General features: G+C 38.1%; 1 protein-coding gene across 2 annotated transcripts in view; it reads right to left on the bottom strand.

Moving 5' to 3' along the window:
* Positions 1-6: 6 nt before the first annotated feature.
* Positions 7-21,196, bottom strand: part of SYN3 (synapsin III) — a gene marked incomplete at its 5' end in the record, with an annotated part of 202,481 nt that continues 181,291 nt past the window's right edge. Inside the window, 6 exons of one of the 2 annotated variants that reach the window (XM_081331718.1) lie at positions 7-867; positions 2,073-2,355; positions 3,334-3,421; positions 5,678-5,812; positions 15,207-15,309; positions 20,163-20,237. In XM_081331718.1, the coding sequence (XP_081187844.1) occupies positions 735-867; positions 2,073-2,355; positions 3,334-3,421; positions 5,678-5,812; positions 15,207-15,309; positions 20,163-20,237 (817 nt within the window). In that variant the 3' untranslated portion in view covers positions 7-734. The remainder of the gene's footprint in view (positions 868-2,072; positions 2,356-3,333; positions 3,422-5,677; positions 5,813-15,206; positions 15,310-20,162; positions 20,238-21,196) is intronic. The other variant, XM_081331717.1, reaches the window with a different exon arrangement.

Below are 21,196 nucleotides of genomic sequence, written 5' to 3'. Positions count from 1 at the left end.
GTTCAATTTATTACTTTGGATACTTATATTACAGTGGATACTAGGTAAATCTTAGGCAAGTTGCACTATTGTAACAGAGCATGCGAAGATTTTAATTCTAAATGATCTCTATATATTCCTGCACTGGGAATCAGTGAATTTAATCCTGGTTGTATATTGACCAAAGTAAAATGATTCAGCTGTATGCTACCTAAGAATTATAATAGTTTAGCCCAGGGAATTTGAATTGAGAAGGAATAAGTCAGAGGGATAACACATTTTTGGAGGAATAGTTTTATAACTAGGTTCTTAAAAGAGCAAACTAGAATCTGATTTATAAAAGATATGAAGAATCATGCTAATATATAAATAGTTAAGATAAATGAATATTAATCTTAACTATTTGCCTCTTTTGTGCACCTCTGCCATAAATGGCCCAGCAAGTATTCAAAGCTGTTTATACACACTGCAGCATTCTATAGGCCTGATTGTGCATGAGATGACCTCTGCGTGTAGGTGATGATGGACATGTTTGTATTCTGTAAGTTGAGAACATTTCAACGACAGTGGTATCCAGAGCCCAGGGAGGCAGATTCAATTGCTATTTTTCAATTGCTTTTCCCCTCACCTTTGCTGAATATAGAAATACATTTGATACATTTAAAGACAAATTTGTATAGAGAACTATAAAATGAGTGAGGAATTTGCATGGAAAGAAGATCCAAATATCCAAAATTGCTCTAAGGTTTGTGATGTTAATCAGAAAAGAGGCTAGCAAATGACTTCCTCAGGTTGCGGATGGTCTCAGCCTTTGCCTCCTCTTCATTTGTGATACCTCGCTGTGAAGATTCTGAGATGTTGAAGGTGTTTGTCAAGGATTGTGATTTGCTGAAAAAAAGAAGAAAAAGGAATAAAAATGTGGCTATTTCCTTCACAAAATTTAGAAGCTTTAGGAAGTAGTAGGTCACTACTGTTGTTAGACACCTATAAAAAAGGTAAAGTTTCCCCCGCACATGCGTGCTAGTCGTTTCCGACTCTAGCGATGCTTAAAAGGTTATAAACCCTTTTGAATTTTCAATATGCATAAATATGGCCTAAAATGTGATATGTTCTCCACATAGATCCTAAAAACTTGTTAGAGAACATTAAAGCTGTGAATCAAAAATATACTTGTCCATTGATTTACTGAAGAAAATGTTCTAAAGCTATATTTTTTGTGTGGCAAAAGTATGTGAAATGTGGTTGCAACGTCATGCCTTAGGCCAGGTTTGCAGTCTCTAGATCAGGCGACTTTCATCATTGATGGAACTATGAATTTTGGATTGTATCAGGAAATTGGAGGAAAATAGGATATCTGTCTGAGGTGAAGCTCAAGAGGAACAGCAAATCAGTGATCCAAAACATAGAAGCTATATGACCAAAGAATGGCAAAAGCACAAGTAGCAATGTTTTGAAATGGCCAAGTCAAAGTCCTGACCTTAATTCTATAGAAATGTTGTGGAAGGACCTTAAGTGGGTAATTTACTTGAAAAAGCCCATCAACATCCTTAAGTTGAAGCTGTTCTGTAATTAGAAATGGGCTAAAATTCCTTCAGGCTATTGTTCAGAAGAGATTCACAGTTACCAGAAATAATTAGTTCAGTTATTGCTGACCAAAGTGGGCATACCAATTCCTAAAAGCAAAGGCTCACATACTTTTGCCATATATATCTAGCTTTGGGTCATTTTCCTCAATAAAAAATGAAGAATTACAATATTTTTGACTTATTTAATACGCTTTTTAAAATTTAGACTTAGGGCTTCTGTGATGCTTTATATAATATTTATGCCAAAATAATGACAATTCAAAAGGGTCACAAACTTTTAACACTACTGTATCATTGGGATTTATCTGTAACGTTTGACATTGCCAGCAAAAAGGAGAAGTGGGTGAAGGTTCATTCTCCAAGCTTGTGGTTTGGTTTCTGAACATTTCATTGCCAGGTTAGGTAACATTTTCAGCAGCGGTTTGGGGACACCGATAATGGCTTGACCTGTAGCAACCTTAACTTTAAATTACAAGAATTATCCATTGTAAAAAAATTCCCACATACTTCAGATGAGGATGCTGCTTGGAAGGTTCACTGAATCCTTGGCCAGGAGCCCATCCTTGTGCCGGAGGTCGAGGTTGCTGGGGGGGAAACGTGCCTAATTTGGAAGGCTGGATTGGTGAGCTTCCTGCTGATGATCTTGTTTGCTGGGGAGATCCAGGTGACTTCTGCTGCTGTGATGAGGTGGACTGAGGGCTCAGAGGTTGCTGACCCTGTGGGGACAGCCTTTGCTGGGGTGGGGCACCTGGCTGTATGGACTGTGATCCTTGAGGCTGCCATGGGCCACCTGGAGCAAAGGAATAGAAACACTGGTCTGTAAAACAAGATTGGTTTATATGAAAGGTACGATCTTTGTCATTAACATTATGACTGTGAACTGGTACCAGTTTGTTGGAAGACTGGACATCCCCTTTTCTTGGAATATCAATCACTTATAATTAATTATAAACCTTAGCTGATGAAGAGTTCTAAGAAATATGAAAACTTTCAAGGGTTTTAAAATATTGAGTGTAGGGCTTAAAAGGTTTGAGTGTATGGCTCCCCCGGAATAGCTAACTAATCAGTAGCTATGAACAGAGAAACTGCCAAAAGGTTAACTGAGGCTGATACCAAATACACTAAATTAGAAAGGATAAAAGAAGGGTGGGTCCTTACTTTTCTTCTGGCAAACTAATGTTTTCTGTCCACTGGTGCCAACTCTTAACAGCCATTTTGTAAATGGCAAGTCTCTGAGGAAAACCACTTCCTTTGAGCACTCCCATTACCGTCTCTTGTCACACATATCCACTGGCACAGACCTTTGTAGATCTTTGCTATAACTTAGCAAAAGATTTTTTTTAAAAAAAACTTTATTGTTTCAGTTCACTAACATTCCCCTAATAAAGCTGCGTTTTAAATTCTGCTCTTTAATTTTTGAAATCTGTAACTTCAATTTGTGTGCAAGCTGCGTAACTGAAACAAAAATATATTTCAGCATTTCTCAAGTTTTTGTTGGCATTGCTTCTGTTTTCTTATTAAGCCTGGATGTTAAGTCTAATATTTTTTCAGGATGGACTGTCTGAGAAAAATATATATTCTTAATCTTTTTGCCTTCTCTATAAATACTGCTGTAATTTATTAAACTTACCCTTGCCCTGTCACCATATTCCTCTGAAACAATCTGCAGAAATCACGACAACCACATTTCACTACTCATACATTTACAGAGGAAACTAGTACCTCACTCTTAAAAGTTTGCTTCAAAATTATATAGTAGAGGTAGTACCTTGAGGTGGTGGTCGGGGTTGGGAAAGCTGTCCAAGATGGGGTCCTGGCATTTGTGATTTCAGTGATGGAGGCTTGAAATAAAGATAGTACAGTCAGAATATCACAAAAAGAATCAACAGAAATCTGTTATGTATTGCCCATAGCAACTTCAAATTAACTACTGCTAAAACTTTTGTGTCTGATTGCTTGCAACCTTAAACTGTGTAAAATAGTGCATCATAGGGTAACCATTTTTGAATTAACATGCCTCAAATGGTCTAACTTAAAGAATGTGTCCAAAATTCAGGACTTGGGACTCCTGTGAGATTGAAATTTGGCAAAGTTGCGGCTGTTTCAGGGCTGCTGTGCTTCATGCTCAGCCGCAGTCACATGACTGCCATTCCCAACACTCTGCCTGCTTTCTATAAGGAAAGTTGATGGGAAAGTTAGCAAGAAGTTGGAAGGCATTTCCACTCACTCTGCTTTTTTACCTATATAAGTCTGTAGGGAAGGAAATACCTCTAGAATGATGACCCAATTGTCTATCATAAGCCATTATCTATAGTTAATCCTTGACTGTAGCTAGAATAAATGAGAATATGTTGTTGATGGGCATGGAAGCTATGTTACTTTAGCAAAATGTGTAACACTTCTTGAACTTCTATTCCTTATCAGAGTGAAAGGAAAAAATTAGGTAAGTGCAGATTCACGCAATACAATAGGGAAAGCTGACTTTTTCTTTTCTGCATAGCCTTTAATAAGCCAAAATCCTATTGTCATGCTGCTTTATGTCACAGTCAAGTTCACTTAATGAAGCATAACTACGGTAATTGTAGTACAGTCTATCTTAAAATCTGCTTAAGACAAACTTGCAATCTTGAGACTTGTCTGGGGTCTTTTATAAGGTTTTGAACAACCTGCAGAACATCAGGATGATAAGGAACCTGTTAGAGTGCCATAATGGACTTTAAGGGAAATCCTACTGGATCCTCTCCAAAGGGAAAGTCTCCTTTATAGTAATGCTAATTTCTTTCTTATATTGGTTTTTTTTAAGTTTAGAAATTTACATATGGGCTTTGATCTGAGTCAACCTCGCCACATTTAAAAGTCCTTTAGTTGGAAAAAAATTAGAGATGCTTAATTCTTTATAATGAATAAATAGGGATTTAGAAACACTCGGGTTTAGTTACTTTTTATCCATAGTTTTGATCTTGGGATAAGAAGCAACCTATTAGATTAGAGGTCTGGTCTAGTAATCAGCTTCCCATAGCAACAAGTTAGAAAACCAAGAGAAGAACATGAGAATAATATTTCTCTTTTGCTATAATTCCAAGTGATATTCAAACACATGCCATCCGTGGGCTTGGAAGCGGTATGTATGTATGTATGTGTACGTTGATATATATGTATGTATCAAATTTCTATATTGCCCATCACACTTTTATGCCTCTGGGTATTTACAGATAAAACAGTAAAATGATATAAATGCTATAGTTAAAAACAGTTACAAACCAGATTAAAGCAAAGTTAAAAAGAATAATTACAAAATGAAAAGGCAGCCGACCAATCACTCCCAGGGTTGCATGGCACTCTTAGTAGTTAGTTGGAGAACAACTAATACTGTGAATGAGTTTGTTTCTAAAATAAGGACACTTATGTCTGACTTGCGATTGAACACTATGCAACAATTTAAAAAAACCCTTATATCGATTAATGTGTTTCCAAGTCAAGAACATTTGCTATTTAACATTCAGTAGCTTTTAAATACATTTTTCTATCTTTAATTCAGAAGCTTATTGGCTCAGTGGACTTTGACAGCTTACAATATTTGGAAGAGATGGCTAATATGACTGCTGTCTCCACAAATACACTAAGGGGTGGATTTCATACAGATATCTGCACATCTTCCATTTTGGCTACCTGTCCAATAAGGTAATAAGTATGCCTTGTATCAACTCTTTATTCAGATGATGAAATAAATATTTCCAGCTATTTGTAGTATTTCCACCTGACTCTTTAAAGATAAGCTTTGAATTTTTAAAAATAAACCTTGATAGAGACAAAGGAAAATTACACAAGCAATTCTACAGTTCTCTATGCTGTTGTAAAAACAACTTTAAGAAATTTTCAAGTCCTTTTCCCCTCTGTCCAGCTTTACGCTTCAGATTGCAGCATCAGCTACTGTGTTATATAAAAAGTAAAGAATTACATATCTTGTCTGGGGATTTTTAGAAAAAAGCACAGTATTTTATTCAGAGTAATTTTTTTATTAAAGTATTGGAAAGGTCTATGTATTTGGATGTTATTTGAAAATCAGACACTTGATTAAATTAATTTCTCTGAAAGATGCCTCCCGCTCTTACCCAAGGCCTCAGAGGTGAAGGAGAAGTTCCCACAGTCATTAAAGTCTGTGTCATTCTGGAGACCACCAAATCAGCTATAAGTTGCCTATCTTCCTCCACATGCTCTCCTATCAGAGGCATTGAGCTGTCCATTACCTGTTGAAACAAGGAAAACATTCTGTTCAATTTGGATATGTTTGCTAGTACAGTAGAAAAGCTCAGACACTGCAAAAACACATGTTCAAGAACATGGTGGCTTTGCTTCTTGCTCTCTTGTGTATCTGGTTTCCGTACAATTCAGAAACTTTTTTAAATGTGACACTGTTTCAATGACATCACTCATGTTTTTTAAGTTAGAGCATAATCAACTTTTTCAAACACAGGAAAGCATAAAAGCTCTCCAGTTTTCACAAGAATGAGATTACAACTGATCTAACTAATGTATAAAATGCTGAAAGAAAATTTTAGGTTTTCCTTGAGCAATTTAACAGTTTGTCTTGGCTGAAAATCTTCCCTATTCGTTGCTCCATTATATATAATATGCTAAGCCATGGTTTGCCTAATGATAGTTTGCTCAGTAAACTGTAATTGGATGGATTTGTGCAGTTTGTGCAGTTTTTTTAAACCAGTACCACATTTTGACATAATATAAGGTGAAAAGCCAGCCAAGATACTTTCATTTATTACATTTATATGCCTGCCCATTTAATATAAATTACTTTGGGCAGATGACAAAATAAAAATAATAAAAAACAACCAATAATTAAAAACATAACACTGCATAAAGTAGCATAAATAGCTCAGAACCACAACATTGCACAATCAATATAACCAAGAAGCAGGCTCACTCATGCTGTCAGGGCCTAGATTTGACAGCAAAGCCAAGTTTTTAATGCTGTGCAAATTTGCAGAGTGGAAAAATAAAATTACAATATAAGATGAGCAAGAATGCCACTCTTCACAAACCAATACACATTAACCAGGTGCATGTTTCTTCTCTCTTTAGTTACATTTTTATCTAATAGTTTTAGATTTCATGTGAAAAATATTTTCTCTGAAATTACATCTATATGCTTATTCTGACCACAAGATGGTGCCCTCATATCTCCCAAGTCTTTGTAGTTCTATTCAATGAGATAGCAATTGGGATGTTCTCCATCAGAGTGATAATAGTCAACTTACTCTCTCTTTGACTCCATATGTAGTCAGAAGATCTTTGATGAAAAAGAAAACATCAATAGGCTTAGAAGTGGCAAAAGTTTTCAAAATTACAAAAATTGTGTTCACCTCCTGATGTTTAACATTGTGACCAAGGATATACCAAAATGGTGAAAGGAAAGGACACAAGTTCATGACTTGGAAAGTAACCCATCCAATCATGAGGGTCTGCAATAATGTGAAAATGATGAAATGTAACACTGCAACACAAATTCTGCATTTTCTACTTGTATCCCAATGCGGCACATAAATATGTATATTGTGTAGTTTGTGTCCCAACTTTGTAACCCACATTTTGTCATATGCCACCTTCTCCAGCCCTGGGTATCATGTTTCCAATTCTAAAGTAGTAAGTAACCAAAGCTGCAGAAAACTGGTTAAACTGTTATTTTTTATGTCTCAGTCATCTTAGTACAAAAGATGGGGTGGATCTTATAAAATCACAATTGGGGAAATTAGCTCATAATTTCTAAAAAACTTTCTTCTAGTGGACCCAGGTGAGGATTGCTGTGACCTTGAGATGCCTCTCTGAAATAATAATTCATTTTTATTTATATCTTAAAGTCATTGTTGACTCCTGACAATTGCTGGGACTATTCCCTGCATTTTATTAACAAGGTTTTTTTGAAAGTGGTTTACCTTGCCTTCTTCCTAGGGCTGAGAGACACTGGCTGGCTCCAGGCCATCTGACTGGCTTTGTGCCCAAGGCAGGAATAGGACTCTCCTGGTTTCTAACCTGATGCCTTAACTACTACAAACTAGCTGATAGTTGCATATTGCTTTCCATTAAAAAAAACCCCTCAAAAACAATTACAGTTCAAATTCAACAGTAAAAAGAAAATACAGCAAAGAAATAGGAAGTAAAATAAAATTAAAACAAGTAGAAGCAGCAGTAGAAGCTTAAAAATCGCAAGTGTTATCACGTTATTAAAGTATATTGGAAAATAAAGCTTTCTGCATTAAACAAGAAGCAATTTTTTTTTTTAAAAAAATGACCTTCTAATGCTGAGATAAACAGATGAAACTCAGTGCAAAACTGATTTTCTTTGTTTCTGGGAACAAGACATTCATGTGGCAGCTTAGAAAAATAACAGGTTGACCCAGCTATGCAGTTCTGGCCTTTACCCTGTACAAGGTTTGTGGCTGTCTCCATTAGACTTGTTTTTTCCTGATAAAAGTATCTCAAAGAAAGGAGGGATATGGTCAAAGAAAGGAATCTACATGGAATGCCCCTTTTTTATTTCCTCAATTCCATGAACTGTGTAAGCTAAACATTCCTGTTTCCATGAGTTTCATGAGTCAGGAAATTTGGATTATCTCCATTTTGATTTAAAAAAAGTATCTTCATCTGCCAATGTGTCAGCAGCTAATCTAAAAGTGGAAGATGAACATTTTTGCAACGTGGTCATCTGCTAAGGAGATCTCAGTGGATTTAACTCATCTTCAGAAAGATATTAAAATATGGCTGTTTCAGAAATTTCCATATATCACACAAACAGCCTTTGGACATTGCCCTTTGCTATCTGTTTGACAGCATGCTATCCTAATGGTACATTATTTTTAATGTGCATTCTCATATGGCTATATACTTTGGCTTTTAGGCTTGCAAGCCACCTAGAGGTGCACAACTGTGGCAGTATATAAGTAATAGGAAATAAATATCCATACACGAATGTTTTAAAAATAACATGCCAACTCAAACTTTATGCACAATTTGAGAATAGGATGAAAGCATCCAGACAAATAACACCCACACCAATTTACATCACATACACACACACACACACACACACACACACGAAAAAGTATTTAAAAGGCCAGTGCTCTGACAGATGAGCACAGTTCAAAGCACACTGAAGATATCTCCCCCCCCCCCGAATGGAGACAAAACATTTGCAGCCAAATCGCCAAGCTCGGAGATCAACCCAACAACCCAAATGAATGCATATTTCAAAAAGATTTGTTTTATTGATTTGATTGATCTTCTGACTTAAAAGATTATTAAAACTACTTCAGCTGTTTTTGGAAGCATATCAATAGGAATATTCATTCTATAAGGTTTCATTCTATAGCTGTGGTGGCGAACCTATGGCACGGGTGCCACAGGTGGCACACAGAGCCCTCTCTGTGGGCACGTGCACTGTCGCCCCAGTCCTAGGCCTTCAGCTGGGTTTTATAAAACCTTTTCACTTTAGGCCTCCACTGCCATGTGCAAAAAAAAAAGTTCAATCAATCAATCAATTTCAACTTCTCGCGGGAAAAAAAAGTTTTCACAAAGTTGGAATTGATTGAAGTATTTAGTCCCACTCACTCCGCCATTACCACTGCAGCCACACCCACCCAATGTACCACGCCCACCCAATGGGCCATGCCCACCTGGCACCCGATGATACATAAGTGGGTTTTGGATTGAAGTTTGGGCACTCAGTCTCTAAAAGGTTCGCCATCACTGTTCTATAGCATTTGCTGCAATTCTGCAGTCATCCTATAGGGTTTGTTGAAATTCCCTTTTATTAAAGATAATACATTTTTTTGGATCTTGGATGTGATTCTCATTTTCCAAGGTAATTCTCACTGCAGTGCTTAAAAACGGTGGGCTAAGTAGGTAATTGTGACTATATATTTTGTTGTTAGCTGCGAAGTCGTGTCCGACCCATCGCAACCCCATGGACAATGTTCCTCCAGGCCTTCCTGTCCTCTACCATCTTCTGGAGTCCATTTAAGCTCATGCCTACTGTGACTCCATCCAGCCACCTCATTCTCTGTCGTCCCCTTCTTCTATTGCCCTCAATATATACATATATATACACATACACATACACATACACATACATATACATATACATATACATATACATATACATATACATATACATATACATATACATATACATATACATATACATATACATATACATATACATATACATATAATAAATAATAATAATAATAATAATAATAATAATAATAATAATAATAATAATAATAATAATAATCCTTTATTGTCAAAGTGCAACATGTGTACATTGAGATTAGCTGAGCCTCCCCCCGTGCTCTCTCCCCCCAACACACAGTGACAACAAACCCTCCATCCTACCACACTATGTGAACCAACTACACCACACACCGGCCTCCCAAGTCAATTCTGCATAAGATTATGTCCCATTTAAAAGCCTAACAGCCCACGGATAAAAGCTATTTTTCAGCCTGTTGGTACGGCTGGCTATATTCCTATATCTCCTACCGGATGGTAGGAGAGTAAAGAGATACCGTCCAGGGTGTGAGTCATCCCTGAGAATCTTCCTCACTCTTCCAAGGCAACGAGCCCTGGCGATGTCATCCAGTGGTGTCAGGGAACAGCCCACAATGTCTTGTGCTCTGCTCACTACCCTCTGTAATACTTTCCTATCCGCGGCTGTCAGACCAGCATACCAAACCACAATACCATACGAGAGGACGCTCTCTATAGTAGACCGGTAAAAGAGGGTCATTAGCTGTTGTTCTACCCTGTTCTTCCGCAAGACCCTAAGAAAGTGAGGCCTCTGTTGGGCCTTTCTAGCCACCTGAGTTGTGTTAACTTTCCAGGTCAGATCTTCACAGAGGTAGACTCCCAGAAATTTAAAGGAGGAAACTCTCTCTACACAGTTCTCTCTCTACACAGTTCTCTCTCTACATATACATATACATATACATATACATATACATATACATATACATATACATATACATATACATATACATATACATATACATATACATATACATATATGATGTATATATACGTGTGTGTATATATATATATATATATATATATATATATATATATATATGTGTGTGTGTGTGTGTGTGTGTGTGTGTGTGTGTGTGTATATATATGTATGTATGTATATATGATGTATATATGTATATATATGTGTGTGTATATATTTGTATACCGCCCTTCTCCCGAAGGACTCAGGGCGGTGTACAGGGCAATAAATACCAAAAATACAGAATACAAAAATTAAAAACAGATTAAACCATTGTGCCCAAATACAATAAATTACTTAAAAACAGTAATTAAAACCCCAAACCCATCAGACCAGGCCGGCTTGTTCAAATAAATAAGTTTTTAGATCACGTCGGAAGGAGCGAAGGTCGGGAGCCGTCCGGAGCTCAACCGGTAAACTGTTCCAAAGGTCAGGAGAGAACGCCCTCCCCTGGGGGCCACCAGTCGGCATTCTCTGACCGGTGGCACCCTGAGGAGGCCCTCTCTGTGGGAGCGCACTGGGCGGAGGGAAGTTGATGCCAGCCACAGGTGCTCCCTTCGGTACTCTGGACCCATGCCATGTAGGGCTTTATAGGTCATTACCAGCACCTTGAATCTTACCCAGAAGGCAACTGGAAGCCAATGCAGCTCACGGAGCAGAGGTGTCGGGAGCAGAGGTGTCGGGAGACCCCCAACAGAACTCGCGCGGCTGCATTCTGCACCAGTTGGAGCCTCCGAGTGGTCCTCAAGGGCAGCCCCATGTAGAGAGCGTTGCAGTAGTCCAACCGAGAGGTCACGAGCGCATGAGTGACTGTATGCAAGGCATCCCGGTCTAGATAGGGTCCTCATTTTACCGACCTTGGAAGGATGGAAGACTGAGTCAACAGGACTGTATCAACTGCCTTGGTGGAGCAGTGGGCTAATGCCTCCTTAAGTAACACCAGCTGCCTGCAATTAGTGTAGGTTCGCATCCCACCAGGCTCAAGGTTGACTCAGTCTTCCATCCTTCCAAGGTCGGTAAAATGAGGACCCAGATTGTTGGGGGGCAATATGCTGCCTCTGTAAACCACTTAGAGCGGGCTGTAAAACACTATGAAGTGATATATGAGTCTAAGTGCTATTGCTATTGATTTGGCCCATCCAGTGACCATGATCCAGATTTGAGTTTTCTTCCAAACATAAATTTCCTTACTATCTGCTTCTGTAGTTGGCTAGGCACTGGTCTTTCCAACAGTTAGTACCTTTTAGGAGTAGTTAGTTATTGTATTTGGCTTTACCTGAGGCCTAGGCCTCAGAAAGCAACAAGGTAGGATCATGAAGCATATCTATATGCACACAATTCAGGAGCAGGGATAGTCTAGAAGGAAAATTATGCGTGGGAATCGATTTGCAGATGGAGAAATAAAAATAAGGCTTTGTATTAAAGGTTGGGATTATTCAACTGGGAAAAGAATGAGTGATTTAACTTTTCTTAGTTTTCAGTTTTCTTTTTTACTGGGAAGATTTCCATATATCACAAATGAAATCACTACTAACAGAAATATTGATCAACTTTTAAAGGACAGCCCTTTTTACTTTGCTTTCCCTTCATTTTTTAAATGTATGTTCTCTCCTTCAAGATGGGGAAAGGAATAACCACAGTTAATGATTTGGGAGGGAGTTATCTTCAGTGGCTGCAACAATGATGATAAATAGACAAGTTGTATCATGCATGGAGGTAGGACCAGAAATGAGATGTTTTTCAGACAAGAGGATTCCTAGATCTAGCAATTAAAAAAAAAAAGATCATACACCTATTCTACCTTTTTCTTCTTAATACCTTTTCTGGTAAACAGCTGTTGCAAAAGATGGGAGAATTAGAAATGCAGAAAATTGTTTAGATCTCTTGTAAAATTTTAGAAGGAAGCAAAGCAATTGTACCATAGAAGCCTAATCTGCTAATATCCTGTGCCGCTTTCAACTTTCCTAGATTGTGCTTTTAAATTCTTTGTATCAACAATACTCCTGGGATTTCTAAAGTATAACTTGGGATAATCAGAAGAAAGGTCATTTGATTTTGGCCTGAAGCCACCTCCATTCCACCTCCATATGAAGGTTCTGATGTGTACAATTTTATGTTAACTATTAAAAGTGACCAACACAAGAGTTATTCTTGCTTGATTTACAGGAAGAGAAGAAATAGCAAAAGCGGAGATTCCCCCCCCCTTCCTGGCAGCACATTTGTGTCACATAACCTTTGACCTGTCACTGATTCCTGCAGAACATTTATGCAGCAGAAGAATGCGCTGGTCCTGGAGGGCTCATGTGGTTCTCATCAGCTTCCAAAGGCTCAGTGGGTGGGAATGCTCTCCCACATGCAGCTATTTGGATATGTCAGTGGCCCTGAATGTTGCAGTAGGCTGGCTTTATTCACCTCCCTGCGTTGGTGGAGTTTACAGCAGGGCAGACACTGAGTCTCCATTCCAGCATCCTCATATGGTAGCCAAGGACACTTGCTCATTTTTCTCTCCAGTTGCCCTGATTATCTTCTCTCCCCCCCTCCCCTTGAGCAGGTTTTGCATTTCAGCTTTGATGATTTTCAAATATCCATCCTTCTCCATGGTCTGGCCCTCTCCACTCTGACAAACAACTTTTTCTTAGCATGGCAAGCTTTACTTCAAAAAACTTCAATTTTTTTTTAGACCTAGAGTGTCCCTGATGAAGAGGGACAGAAGGCTTTATTATTTATGCCACCCACAATCTCCTCAGGGAATTTCCTTATTTTGTTTTAAGCTGGAATCTCAAAAAAGCTGCAGCTCTGATTCAAGGCTTCGTTTTGGGGGTTGGCAACCGAGAAGAACTGCAGCAATACATATTAGAATCTCCTGAAGAAATATTAAAATCAGTAACAAATATTAAAATCAGCAACGAGCCTTGGTGGAGCAGTGGGCTAATGCCTCCTTAAGTAACACCAGCTGCCTGCAATTATTGCAGGTTCGCATCCCACCAGGCTCAAGGTTGACTCAGCCTTCCATCCTTCCTAGGTAGGTAAAATGAGGACCCAGATTGTTGGGGGCAATAAGCTGACTTTGTAAAAATGCCGCTTGGCCCCCCCCCCGAAAGCCCTAATAAGCAGGCATATACATAGAATGAAGGCTATTGCTAAGCACATTTGATTTGTGCTTAGATTGTAAGCTGCCTTGAGTCTTCGGAGAAGGGCGGGATATAAATGGGATTAAAATAAAATAAAACTGAAGAAAGCTAATCCAGTTGGATCAGCTGGTGCCCTCCAGGTTTTAGAGTTCAACTATCAGTTTCAATTATCCTGACCAATGGTGAAGGATTGCGGGAATTATAGCAAAACATCTGGAAAGCACCATGCACTAAATAGTTTCACCTGCTAATTTTTGTTTAATTATTAAAAAGACACAGGAGCAGGATAAGCCCCTTTTTCTGGTCTGATGGTCACCAACAAGGTCATCGAGGTTTTTTATCTTTAGACTCCGCCAGCCTTTGATTAGCATTGTTCCATTTCTCTCTGCCTTAAACTTTTTCTTTTCTTATATCACTGCTTTGATGTGCGTAATCTATTCTTTCCTTCCTCAGAGTTGGCTACCTTCCCAAGTCTAATAAAAACAGCACAAAGTTCAGTCTGCACATCCCATTGTGGTGCAGTCTATAAAAGCTGGGTGGTGAAAAGAGACAGGAGCCTCTCTCTTACAGGGCATTCAACTTTGTTCTGCTTCTTTCTTTCTCTCCTTTAGATCATGTACTTACCGTCTACACCAATGAAGCAAGTGGAATGGGAAGTTGAGTGGAATTAGCATCTTGAACATTGTTACTGAACTGCTAGGGTTTATTTTTCCAAGTTAATATGGGGCTTTGTTCCCCTGCCCTTTATTATTTCCATTCATAACATTCACCTTGTTTCAGGGTGTATCCTAGAAGGAAAGACGCTATTCCTTGTAATTTAAAGGTACAGAAAGTGCCTGAAAATGGCTGGCAGACTGGAATGGAAAGGTGCTTTCTTAATTTTTTGATCACGATGTGTAAACCTGAGAATAGCTAATATCCAAATATTCTAAAGCCTAGTGCTCTGTCTTTATTAAATCAATTAAATGAATCAGTTCTAAGATGGAATAGGTGAAAAAAGTATGTAGGCAAAGTGCTGAAATAGCTGCATGTGTGTCTGGATGGGTTGCCATGCTTTTTTATTAATTTTGTATGGCATACATTTGTCAAGGAGCTCTACAATGCTATGTTACAGAGTATCCTGACAGCCTAACTGCTAGTTTGTTCAGTTTTGTGCTTGTGTGCTTATCTATAATGAACCATGGAGGTGTACCAGCTGACTAGTAGTGTTCAGGTTGGTGACTTCTTCTGGGGCCTCTTCCATCGATCTCATCTAGCATCCGGGCAGCTCCAGCACTGGCCCCCATTGTCTTCATGCAGCTAGCCTTTCCCACTGGAATGGTACCGATTTATCTACTCACAATAATGCTTTTGAACTGCTCAGTGGCCAGGGTAGGAGCCAGAGGCAAGTGATGGATTGCCATGCTGAATCTCTTTATTTAAATGTACTTACATTCTATTCATTCAACTCACCTCAATGATATAATCTTTCCCATCCTTGCTGTGAACTGCTTTGACTGCACAGATATCAAGGCTGCCAAACATCTCTGCAACAGAATCTGCCCAAAGCCGGTATCTGCCAAAACCAGATTGTATTATTATTTGTTTAAACTGTGATTTTTAAAAAAAATCAAACAAGCTTCTTATTCAGGGATAGCAATATTCTTTCCACAAAATGGATAGCTTTGTTTTACAGTGGTTTTATGCTAATAATACAGAAGTTTTCTCAAATCCATATTGACAAAGAAAATATGAATATATTGTATAGCTTCTGCCTTTTACATTCAATTGTCAACAGAAAAAGAACAAGCAGGCAATAAATACACCCCAGGTTATCTTTGGTAGAATAGAACTGAAGGTGTTACAAAAGCTATTAAATGCCCTATGAATCTGTACCTGCAAAGATCAAATCTTTGTAATGGCTTTTCCTGTGACACTCAAAGGAAATAAAAAAATGGATTTTGAAAATGCAAGATAGAAAGAATATTGGCAAGAGATCTTAACAAAAAATTCTCACACAAATGTCCAGGCTCAAATTACCATATTTTGGACCCATTATGCAAACATCTAGCTCTATTGAGAAGTTTATAAAGTTTATAAAGAGACAATGGAAGGAAAGACAAAAAGATGACAAGATGAATAGACTCAATTGTCGTGGTGATAGGTGAACTATTGGAAGACTTGAAGAACCAGGTTGAGAAGAGATTACTCTGGAGATAATCTATGTATGTGGTGATTAAAAATTGACACCAACTTGATAACACATAATCAAATAGAATAACCATGTCCTCATCAATTTGGTGAGAAAAGAAAGAGCATTATATTTCTTGGGAAAGCTGTAAAAACAATGACTTCTGTTCTTAGTTCAGTACTGAGTATTTTGACTAAATACTGTACTATTTTTGTCTTAATAGATATGTTAATTCTTACTACTATATCAAGCAATACCAAATGTTCAATTAACTGTTTTCTCTAAAAAAGAAAAAAAGTGCCTATTCTTCCTGTTTTGTTTTTCAGAAAAAAGCAATAGTATGACTAGCCCATGTAGCTCTTTCCCTACGTAATCCTTTTAAAACAGAATCTCAAAAGTATAGAGGCATGGTAGGCAGAGAAAGAGCTCCTAGCAATTACCATTTCTGCTTTAAAAGATAAGAAAGAAGAAAATTCTCTAGAAGAACATGAAGGGTCTCACAACAATTGTCTAACTGAAACAAGCAAAAGGAATTTCTAATTGCATGTTTCTATTCTCTTGAATATTCAGCAAATTCCCAAAATTCCAAACATTTGCAGAGAAGATTACAAACCCAGGCTGGATAAAGAACAAGGAATGTAATTCCTGATGTATCCAGACCATATGACAAAGGGGACTTTCCTTTCTTTTGTAAACAATTGTAGCAATGATCAGGGCTGCAAATATCTGAAGATGATCCCTCACCACAGGAATCTTCTTGACTATTATGTTCTTTAATGGACATAAAGTTTAAAGTGGCCCCATGTTTTGACATGCCTTCAGTGAGAATAATCCCTCATCTCCACCCATGGTTTCTTGTTCTTCTTATGTCAATCACTGCCCAAAGTGAAAAGGATCATGGGGGCAAATGGCTTTAATTCCTTGTTGCTCATTGGACAACTAGATGACAGTGATTAAGACAGCAGCGGTAGCATTTGAGTGTCATTGGTTGTTGAACTCTCTCTTCTTAGCCACTAAAATATTCTTTGTTGATTGTAACCATAGGTAAAATGCTTTTGCTCTGCTGGATGATAGCACCTAGGCAACCTTAGCTTAATTAATGCTAATTAATTCTAATTCTAATTAGAAGTAGACTTAATTAGAATTGGATGAGAGTCCACAATTCCCCAATTGTAAGCAAGTAAGTAAGTAAAAAAAAAATAATGAAAAAAATCCAGAATACACTGAAAAACTACTTCTGTATTTTTTCCAAGAAAAGCACATGGATATGTCTGTCAAAGCAAAGTCAAAGATGATCTCCATTTCACTTGATTTCAGTGCAATTTAATTACTATGCTACTGGCAACTGTTTTTATTCCTTTGGTTTCTTTATTTTACATTTTATTGCAGTTTGTTACGTTGCTTTTGGCTTTTATACCTAAGTTCTCAGTCACTTATAGAAGTGATACGAACAATGTATTGCTTTTGAAAGCTGCATATAAGCTTTCTGCAATCATGTCAAAATATCTAGTACATAGAAGACCTATAAAACAAAAATCTCATTCTGTATTTCATACTTTCCAACTCCTTTTTGAATTTAGGGGCATCTCCTTATATTTATCTTTTATAAGGGTTTAAAAGGATCTGTATAGTCTGCAGCTTTCTTGAATCTAAGCCAAATAGATGTAAACCAGGATTAGATTTGTAGCCTTGGGTGTTTTTATTATTTATTTATTTGTAAAGCTTATTGACTGCCTGTCTTACTTCAGGGTAACTCGGAGCAGCTTACAATCTTAAAAGATTAAAAACTATACAAAGCTAAAGGACATAAATAAAATACTATGAAGACTGAAATATTGCAGCCCAATTAAAAGATGGCATGGGGGGGGGGGAAAACTGGGATCTGTTGTTAATCGATTAACCATCAACACTGTGATGCTTTTCTATGAGAGCCCCAAGCTAACTGGCACAGTCAGGTCTTTAAGGCTATTATGGAGGGTCAGGGGAGTTGGAGCTGACCTCATTTGGGAGGGGTGGTGGTGGTGGCAAAAGGTTCCAAAGGGCAGGTGCAATAGCAGAGAAGGCTCTTCTCCTGGACCCTGCAGGCTGGAATACTTGAGCTGATAGGGACCATATCAGGCCTCCTCGGCCAGCATGAGTAAAAAGTAGAGTTGGAGTTTTCTATATCTCTGCGTAAAGAAGCAGTACTTGCTAAATACTCTGTCTGTAGTTTATAGTCAATTAAAGTAACAAAAAGTCCTATTAGGGTCAGCCCCACCTGTTAAGCCTAATGAAATAGTCAACTTAGTTGGCTTACCTTGTGAATCATTTAAAGGGAGCAAAGAGTTATTTGATTCAAGAAATGCAAAGAATCTGATGGCAAGTGAACCTCTTTATCCAAAGCTGCATACTCATGCTGACCGAACAACAGATAGGAGAAATATTTCTTGTACTTTTATTTTTCTTAAACTTTCCTTTTTTCACCCACTACAGTGGGAGAAAAATTAGTTATATTAACTCTAGATACAAGTTATAAAAACTTTGGATGTAGTTTCCCCCCTCATTCTGGGGGCTTTTCAGAAGTCTGAAAGGGCTTGAGATACTGCAGACCATGTTTCTGTTCTGAAATACCTTGGGAGGGCCCTCATATGATGGAAATCTGTGTCTAATGGAGAAATGGCTCATACTTATTTTTGACTGACATCATCCTAACAGTGTTGCCATTGTAGTCAGCACTTTACTTCTAGAGTGAGGTGACAAAGCATTTGGGAAAGGCAGAAACAATGGGGACAAAGATGGAAATCTGAATACCTTTCTTGAAGAGAAACTCTAAAATTAGAATAAATTATCATTGGTGAGCTAATTCTTTCCCACACTGGGTTTGTGTGAGGAGAAGGGTACTAGGAATGTGCTGTTGACATTGCGGATTAACCCCATGAATCAAACAGGTTGCCCATGCTAATTCACAAGGAACGTCATGGAAATCTAGGGCTGAAGCAAGGGAACAAATTGGCTGCTCATGAAAGAATGAACAAGAAGATGCTGGAAAGAAAGTATAAAACTTTCTAGGGTAAGTGTAGGTAGGAAATAATTCAATAGTCTCAAACAAGATTCAAATGCAGTAGCAATTAGGCATAATAAGCCCATCCTGAATACTTTAGTGCAACCTAAAAGAAACTCGCATGGTCATGTGGCCATCCAAGAAGTGCTGAATAGGAGTCTGTTGGAATAGTTTTAAAAAGCAAAAGAGATGTCCAAATTGTTCCATAATCTATTCCACCACAAAATTTGGAGGAGGTGGGGAACAAGACCATCCTAACCGAATTCATTCTGGCTAGCATTAGTCCTGCCTAGGATCTGTAGGAAGCAAAACATTCAAATTGATTTATGCCAGGATTCTTTGTAGGATTTGCTTACAAATTCAGCTACAGAGCTATTACTAACATTGCATCATAAGGGGTCAATAGAAGGCTGATCAATCACTTGTGCCTTTGTTTTGCATTTATACATTATTATAATATATGGGTTACCAGGATTTAAGTCAGCCCTGTGAGATTCACATATTTAATAAAGGAGTATGTAAAAGTATAATATGAACACAGTATATTACAAAAACTATTACACTCTTCAAGTTAATTATAACTATATATCACATTTTAAGAGCTGCCTTTGAATGTGTACAGGAGGCATTTCCTTATGTTGGCATATTGAGTTCAATATTAGATATGCTGTTAGGCAAGTATACACAGAGAAGTCTTCTAAACCTATTTCAAGATAGTCAAATTTAGCCTAGGACCTTCTGTGTGCAAACAGATGCTCTGTAACTTTGCCACGATGTGTAATAAAATGCACAACTGCAAGTAGTAAACTCATAACAATCTGATTGTAGGCTGAATAGTTCTGTGCAGAAAATGTTGGTATAGGAAACCTGCCTTGACTGGAAATGAAAAACCTTAGGCATATTCTTCTTTCAGCCTGCTTCTCACTCTGCCTTCTTGGCATGACAATCTAGGATGAATAGGATATATCACCCCACTGTGCTCTCTCGCTCCACAGAAAGAAAGCAACACTAGAGTTGAGTTAAATGAGAAGGAGGAGAAGCAGAAAGCAGCAGGTGGCATGTTTTAATTTTCAAGAATGCAAATTGAGTTTCTGCACTACTGCTGGTTGTTTGAGATAAATACTTAATACAGTTTTAAGCCTATCAGATTTACCCCAAAGATTGTATGTTAGTAATAGTAGCTCTTTCTATTTAATACCTCTCAGTCATGGCGATCTGTTCCAACATGGCAGAACCTGTGTTTGCTTTCCAGTTTCCAGAGATTGATGTCCTCCTGGGAAAAACAAACAAGCCATATGAGAACAATCAATGCTCCCAAACATTGTAATTCCTATCCAAACTGAACAAAGGAGGGAAGAAATGAGGGAAGCAGGACAGACTGAGTTGGCACAAAATCCTTTCAGAGCCCTGCTGTCTTCGAAGCTTTTAACTGTTGCTGATGACTCGGTCAATGTGTAACACCGTCCATAAGCTGAAAATGGCCCTCTAAATGCTGGCAACCTCCCACGTAGTTACATCTTTATCCAAATCCTTGTTGGGTTTTCTTATATCAGCCTTATGAACTCTTTTGCAGGGTATGCCAGGCATTGTACAGTAGAAACATCTGTGAAAAGGCTGTGGAATAATTAACCTTGCCTACTGTAGTGTAGAATTTAAACTGCTCGTGAAACTCCATGCCAGAAAAGCCAAGCAAAAGCTTCCCACAGACATCAGTGAGCTTTAGAATTGGTCTTTAAAAAAGGGAGATGGTAGGATAAAAAGCTAAACCAGTGGCTTTCATTGAGGTCTGCTTCCTATTGTGATAGAAATACAGCTATCTCTGCTGACGGAGATTGAATGGCACTAAAAACCACCCACTGGCTTTCTCCCACTGATTCCTCAAGTGGTATTAAAGGAGTCGAGTCTTTTTTCTTGTTACTGGTTATTAATGCCTGTGCCTGCTGGTAGTGCTGCTGGCAGACTTGGTCTTCTGAAATTACAGTTAGAGTGTAGCATCCATAAAGTTGCCCAGCTTCATGATCAGATATTATAAATGTCAGGTTTCACATGCTCTTGATGTGCATCATCAGAAGGGTATGAGAACATAGCTGACTGCTGAAAAGTAGAAGATTTTGAAACTAATATTCAGAATTTTAATTTCAGTATCAGTCACGATACAAGCTTTGAGCATTTGACTTGTTACAAGGTAAAGGTAAAGGTTCCCCCGCACACGTGTGCTAGTCGTTTCCAACT

Source organism: Vipera berus (assembly GCF_964194415.1).
Source record: "Vipera berus genome assembly, chromosome: 6".
NCBI classification, from domain to species: Eukaryota; Metazoa; Chordata; class Lepidosauria; order Squamata; family Viperidae; genus Vipera; species Vipera berus.
The sequence above is the reverse complement of the archived record's forward strand: the minus strand, read 5'-3'. Positions and strand labels throughout refer to the sequence as shown.